Source organism: Lineus longissimus, chromosome 4 (genome assembly GCF_910592395.1).
Source record: "Lineus longissimus chromosome 4, tnLinLong1.2, whole genome shotgun sequence".
NCBI lineage: Eukaryota > Metazoa > Nemertea > Pilidiophora > Heteronemertea > Lineidae > Lineus > Lineus longissimus.
This window is the reverse complement of record NC_088311.1, coordinates 4988288-4996032: the sequence shown is the minus strand read 5'-3', so window position 1 is coordinate 4996032 and position 7745 is coordinate 4988288. Positions and strand designations below refer to the sequence as shown.

The 7745-nt window shown below is 39.6% G+C and overlaps 1 protein-coding gene across 1 annotated transcript; it reads left to right on the top strand.

Moving 5' to 3' along the window:
* Positions 1-266: 266 nt before the first annotated feature.
* Positions 267-7353, top strand: LOC135486231 (uncharacterized). The gene is made up of 10 exons (XM_064768892.1): positions 267-365; positions 1225-1589; positions 1888-2063; positions 2477-2619; positions 2896-3161; positions 3477-3670; positions 3992-4403; positions 4886-5029; positions 5231-5359; positions 5902-7353. Exons 1-10 carry the CDS (start codon positions 358-360, stop codon positions 6084-6086), a joined length of 2022 nt encoding a protein of 673 aa, XP_064624962.1. The 5' UTR covers positions 267-357; the 3' UTR covers positions 6087-7353.
* The last annotated feature ends 392 nt before the right edge of the window (positions 7354-7745 follow it).

Sequence of the window (7745 nt, the reverse complement as noted above, 5' to 3'; positions counted from 1 at the left end):
AATCTTTGTACCAAATGTTATACCGTTAATCGTATTAGAAATATAATGTACATATATTTACGGGACAGATGAGATACGAGGCAAGTCTGCTCTCGTGAAAATAGTTTTATCATGGCTTTGTCAAACTTATGACTAATCAATTATCATCATTGACCTCATGCCCTATAGCCAACTTCCTGGTATACACATTGAAATTCCTATACCAAAGTAAAATCTGGTAAAACCCTCTAACAGAACCATGTGAGCTTACATTAATAACAAACTACGTTTTGAACGACTTCCTTGTACGAACATTCCCTGAAAAACAGCTGTATGGAATCGCGGGAAGCTCCTGAACGACTGTTGATTTAGAAACATATGTTGAGGTAAGATGATCATATAAAATCTATTAACATCCTTCTTTTCCTCACACGCTTTCTCGAGACGGTTTTGATTAGCAATCAAGCAACCTTCCTACAGAGCTTGATAAGTATAACATGTATTTAGGATTTCAAACACCCAAGGCATGACTGGTTGAAAATTCTGTCCGCGGAATAAAACGTTCATTCAGCTGTAGGCCTTACAGTTTTCGCTGGCCCATAAAGGGAGACTAAAGGCAGCAGCCAAGATAGGCAAGATTAAGTTCCACGAAATCGCCAATAGGGTCACTCCTATACATGCCATACCAGTCGCTACAAAGATGGAAATTGGGGTGGATTTCGGTTGAGGCTTGAACTAACAATTCAAGTTGTTTATTGTAGCGAATGGTATGGCATGTTAGTCCAGGATGCCCCCATCACCTCACACCAACCACGTCCCCCTTGGATCTAGTTTTTTGCCGCCATGGTCATTTTAAAACGAACAAAGATGGAAAATGGGGTGGATTTCGGGTGAGGCTGGAACTAAAAATTCGAGTTTAGTTGTTTATTGTATTGGACGTAATGGGAGGGGGGGGGGGTATTCGCTGATTGAAGTACTACTTTAATCAATATATACATCAAAACTGTTTCCAGCAACATGCCGCAAAACGTACCTTTATTTTTATCAGCAACTTTTTGCAAAAAGGGAGCTTTACGTGGGAAGGGGGAGGGTACACTGCACCCCCTTGTTTTCAGGAAATATCTCGGTCGATGGACTCATCATCTCGAGCGATCAAGATACTATCTCAGGTGATCGAGTTATTATCTTTCCTCAAAAAAAATGTTTTATTTTGAAAAAAACAAATCATGTGTTGTCCTTTCCCAGCCACCGTACGATGGCGTCCTGCAGCTACACGAAACATGATGGCCTGCTCGATGGAAGCAGCGAGAACACCTGTTTGGCAAAAAACGCCGGTAAACGCGATTCGGTGAGGATGTCATATGGAGCTGACGGTCAAACAAGGAGTCATGGTAACAACACTGATGACCAATCAATTAGATTTCAAGGCCCGAGGAGGTGTGAACCTATCGGTTTTGACCGTAGTTTTGGCCTGACATGCATCGTCCTGCATGAAAGTCTCCATTCTGCTGCTTTCTACATTCTCGTTCCTGCCGTGTTTTACATGAAGGATGGAAGCCCCCTGAAGTATACAGATAGCCAGGCGGTGGCCATTATTCTCATATTTACAGGTAAATATTTTGGGGGATTCTTACCGCATTCGTTTTGGTAACTAGAGCAGCCCGTTGTATCGGAATTAGTAAGCATATTTCTGAAATTTCGTGCGAGGATTTGGTGATTCCGTAGAAGCTACATGATATACATGTAATGAAATTAAAAACTGCCCACACGAACTTTAGTATTCAAGAGGAGATGTCCACACAGGTAAATGTAGATATTAACAACCCAATGGCCAATTTGTTTCTTTCTGATCATTTAAACCGATTGAAATCGTTGATTAGCTGGGTTAATCTGCATTGCGTATTTTAGGTGTTGCTTTCTTTCTGCCGCTGATTGGTGGAATTATCGGAGACATCGCCCTTGGACGTTACAAGGCAATACTATTTGGAACCGTCATGGAGTTCTTTGGAATGGTCATTCTACTCATCTATGCCATTCTAGTTTATGTAGACAACACTGGAATTGGACCGAAATTTTCAATCCCGGTAAGCATGGAGGGTACACATTGCTCGTAGAAATAAAGCCTGGGGTCAATGTTGAGTTTTGAAAAGTTGTTGTAGGCTTTTCAACCAACACAAATATGCACACCTTAAAAGTTACACATGGAAATGAAAACCTTGTTTTTCAGACGTATGTGAGCGGGGAGAGTATGTTTTGGCCGGAGGACGATGGAGAAGGGTGTGTGTGTCTACATTGATTGACTGGATGACAAAACCAAATTCAAAATTACCGATGATAACGTATACCTCCTGCATTCATTATCGCATGAAATAAACAAACTAGACTCCTTCAAGAGAAATAGGTAATCTTCGTAGTTAGTAAGTTCTTTATAAATTGAAGCTTGATCACACGTCGATCCAGAAAGTCAGGTAATCATTGATTATTTGCATCCTTACAGGTGGCGACATTCCTCTTTGTGACCGCACTGATTCTGATAGCTCTTGGTACTGGATTTATCAAAGCCAATGTGACCATATTCGGGGCCGGGCAGCTTCACGATACATCATGTAGTGCACTGAAGATCCAGTCGTATTACAGATGGTAAGAACGTGTTTAAAGTGAGAATCATCAAATACCACAAAAATTAATAAGGGCTAGAGAACAAAGAATACACTGCGACTTCAACTGATATCACCTTGTGATGCAAAGACCTGCTACTGAAATGTCCTCATCGTGACACCTACAGCAAAGCCAAAAACAACCAACAGTTGATGAGATCTTAAGAATGCGGTTAATGATAATTGTCCATGTTCACGAATATGAATGTGAATTAAATCTTAATTAGGAATCCCAAAATAATATTTTTTGTCACTATAGGTACACTTTTGCCATCAACCTAGGAAGGCTGTTGGCTTTCTGCCCAATTTCCATGTTTCTCGTCAACTACGTTCCGTCTGATCGGGAACCCACTGGCAAGCCGCATCGCAACATGAGTGTCATATCTACAGCTGTACCTTTAGATGAAGTGTGTAACAAAGATCTCCTGGCAATTGGAGCATCTATTCTCCAAGTCGTGTTTGTGGGACTAGGTATCTTCATCTTCATGATAGGGAAGGCCAAGTACAAGATGTTAGAACCGTCTGGTAAGTCCCCTAAATCGTTTAATGATTCATTTACAAAGCCCGTACAGGGGAAAAAGATGTTCCGATTTCTTAAAAGTCAGAAATATGAGTTACAGTTGACGATCTGAGTAATCTGTGAATAACGATTATTTTCAAGCGGTCGAATTTGACTACAAAACTTTGTTTGTACGTTAAGGCTCTGTTAAAAATCATAACTGGTCCTCCGTCTTGAAAACAGAGGAACATTTATTATTAAGAGATGCAAACCAAAACCTATACCTACCTTTGTGACATGTTCATACATTATTGATAGAAAGCTATCTGGTCCTTTTGCAGGTGGACATCATATGTATTACATCTTCTGTTTCAATCGACATGACCGCAGAATGAGCGAACTCTCGCCATACACCAGCGTGTACCAGGAGTACCGACAGCAAATGAATACATACAAACGAGCAGTTCTCCGTCTTACCCTCCTCATGGCCGCATTGCTTTCCTTGTACACTATATTTGAGGCGGTTGCTTACCAGGTTGGTAACATCTTCCATCGTTCTGTATGGCTTTCTTGATTACTGTCGCCGCAGCTTGTGAAGATTTAGGCCAGGTAAATATAAAAACGTTGTTTCTCATTTGAATATATTCTTAAAAAGGAGCTATTGTCATGATTGTTGGTCATTTGAACTGAGTGGCTTTGAAAAGCGTCCCAGTATATTTTTGAACGTTCTGAACGAATGGCTGTGCTCATTTTCATTTGAGACTCCACCAGTCAAACTTCCATCATATATGTATACATTTTCCATTGATTGGATGAAATTGCTTTTACTGACTGTACTAATTTTTTTCAATTGCAGAAGATATCAATATTTATGCTGCAATTCGAAAAGCTATCACAGCCAGAGGGTATGACCGTCCACCTACCTTTGCCCTTCATGAACACGTTTTCGACGTTAGTCCTCGTGGTGTATGTGCCACTACTTGAAATCTTCTCGTGCAGACGGAAAACAGCTGATGACATCACAGAGGCTGAAATAGACGACAAGATTGCGCAATGGACCGAAGGTGGCGGAATCGAAAATACAACGCCCGCATCGGTCGTGCGCCAAGCCAGCGTAGCCAAGTATGTCAAGTTTGGAGGAAGACGAAAGAACCTAAGCAGCATTTCAAGTGACTTTAATGTAGACGCATTGGATACAGATTTCAGACGACAAGTGGCGGAGGATATTTCTACCACTAAACATAGACGGGATATATTGATCAGAATGGGTAATTGTAGAATTTCTAGATAAAAAGATCGGTGAACTTGGAAACTAAGATGTGTTTTGATTTACACTCATCTTTTCCATTAAAATGCCAAATTGGTTTTTGAAATGATTTAATAGTATCCGCAGGCAACATATTCTTTCGGACTCAGTTCAATTTATCTATACTATTGAAGTAGGCTTCAACTTCAGAAGGCACGGTTTGGATATTTAATTTGGTTACAACAGAAATTAAAACATGACTGCGCTCATTTCTATAAACACGGCCTGATGTATAAGATGCAATTGTAATAAGTTACAAGATAGAAAACTAGTAAAACGGTGAACATTTTTGCAGGAGTATCTCACAAAGCCAGGTTCCGGTGATGACCCAAAAATGAGACGGCAGAGTGATAATGTTATATGATAATGCCATGCTGCTTTACGAAGCAGGGTCCTGGCACAGAACCCGTTTTGTAACATAACGCAATGTCTTTTCCCTTTCAGGCATTGGTCTTATCTGCGCCGCTATAGCAGTCCTTTGTGCTGGGATTCTAGAGACTCTCCGCAAGAATCACCACGGTTTATCTGTATTTTGGCAGGTGCCACAATATATCATCTTGGGAATAGGAGAATTCGGAGAAATATCTGGTATGTTGTCATGTAAGGTAATGATAGGCATCAATCGCCAATGAAAGATCAAGCTTTTTGTTGATTGGAACGGCATTTTATTGGGACTTTGAGGCCCTTCTCTTTTTGTACAATCTTGCCCAGATATAGTCATTGAAATCTGCGTCAACGATATGTATACTCATAGAGAAGTTATTATCTCTTCTTTATTTTCGTTTCCAGCATATGAATTTGCGAATACTGAAAGTTTACCTGGACTACAAGGCTTTACAATCGGCATGTTCATTTCGACGTATGGACTCGGCAACTTTCTTGCATACTTCTGTTATGCGGGTGCATCTGGCTCATTAAGTACGTAATTAGCCGATCTAATCAATTAAGGGTTTAGGTTAGATTAAATTAAATCAATACACTGTATTTTGAGAAATTTCAGTTTTTACTTTCTTTCTATGTGATAGACGTAAAGTCCCAATCACCACTGCTTTGACGAGTAATTTGTTCTCCCTTGGGTGCTGCTGTTCACATCCTTTTATGCAGCAAGACGTGCGAGCATTACCAAGTACATTGACGCCAAATTTCTCTTTCTTGAGGTGCTGCAATAGCCAGTCTTTGCATGTACGTCTGCTAATAATGTGTTCCACAGTATTTATGGAGCAGATTCTTGTAGAATGGGAATACATGTATATGTTCAGAATGAAGTCGGGGACAATTTTCACTTGTCGATTAGACCCTGCCAAAACAGTATGATCGGTGTGCCTCACACACACTTTAGTAAGTGTACTACACTTTACCTCTTCACCTAAAGGGTAAAATTTGATTCAGCGGTCCTTTGAGATTTAGGCTACATGACCCCAATATGAAAAGACTGAACCTTTTCGCTTTTCCCTCTTCAGTTAATCCAAAAGACTTGGACGATTTTCATATGGAATACGTCTACTACGGTCATGCTGCCTTCCTTCTACTGATCACCCTGGCCTTCGTCGTCCTGGCGCGGCAGTATCACCTTGAGCATCCTTGTAGGTTGGAGGAGCCAATATGTCCTTACAGAGCGGATGAAGAAGACGAGAAGTTCGACTAGAGATGCTCGTTGTTACTGACACTTTTTTGAAATTACAGGCGCACGTGATTGGTGAAGAACTCGAGGTTGTGGCCGGTATAGGTCGAGTTTCAAAAAGTGAAAACCGCCCGACACTTTTTTTATACTTCAATGAATGATTGTAGAAATGGTATTAAACTGAAATTTAAAGGTTGAAATTGAAATTCGGAGTACATGTTGCTATTGAGGCGTACCATAATTGAAGGTAGCTATATGTCATAGCTTTTTTTGTTGAACGGAACGATAGATTTTGCCGAAACTCAAAACGATTTCATTATAATTCTCACAAGAGCAGTGAACCATAGATTTGATATTATGATTGTTTACTTGCTGTATGTCACCATTTGGTGATATTCAGGTCGATCCTGTGTATAAAAATGTGCCTTCAATTGAAGATTTAAGTTTCCTTTATATATGTATACATATTTCATCAACTATGTGTTCTTTTTAGTAGCTCTGGTAACATGACGTACGATTGGCTGCCATAAGTGTGGCGTCATCGAAATATAAAATTTCCGTGTTTTTCCAAGGAAGAGCAGTGAAATAAAGACATTGTATATCTCAAACCACATACATCGAAAAAAAAACAATGTACCTTTAATTCCTTTGTTCGGTTTGTAAAGTATATATTTGACTGAGATATTAGTCGAATAACCTCGTTCCTAGGATAAGATCAATTGAGACTGGCAACCAAGCAGGATGGTTCGAATCGGCACATGAAGTTCGAGGTTTACCGACACCATTCAGTCTTCCATGTGATTTGAAGGATGTAGCGCTGGGTTTTACCAGTGAAAATTAAGGAGTCCAGCCTTCACTTTCGGAAATAAAGGTTTTGAGCTACTGAAAAACCTTTCAGGGGCCTAACTAGTTTTCTGGTCTTGGAGGGAGTGGGCAAAATGACACGTTTTGAAATTTTTCGACTGAAATCACGATCAAAAACGCATTTTTTGGTGACTTCTTGGGGAGGGGATTTGCCCGCCTCCGCAATCAGCTTCACCCATAGTTAATGGACAGCACAAATATGCACCCCTCGATTGCAACGTGGAGCATTGCTTGCAAACAACAACACCTGTCTTTCCTTGTAAATCGCATTTTGTCACTTTGCATGTCAATAAACCCATAAGGAAAAAATACTTTAAGCCAGAGTTATTCCTATCGGATTACTTCATAATGATCGGAAAAATCGTTAGCGGTACGAGGCTATTCTTCTGCACATGTTTCTGAAAAGCTCACGTCTATGGCAAGCCGTCTGTCTAATAATCAATAAAACCTAGTTTTCTTGAAAAGAACCTGGTTTTCTTCTTAAAAAACCTGGTTTCATGGAAGAAAACATGTTTTTTTTCCATGAAACTTGGTTTTTAAGAAGAAAACATGGTTTTCTTCCCGAAAAGTGTGTTTTCAACAAGAAAACTAGGTTTTCTTCCATAAAACTAGGTTTTTTAAAAATAACATATTCTTTTTAGATAAAGTGTAGGTTCCATGATTTCTTTTCAAAACCAAGTTTCGAAAAAAGAAAAAAAAAACCATGTTTTCATCCAGCCATTTGACTATAATAATTAAAACAACCTAGTTTTTTTTTCATAAAAACCATGTTTTCTTCCATGAAACTAAGTTTTTTAAGAAGAAAACCAGGTTTTTTCA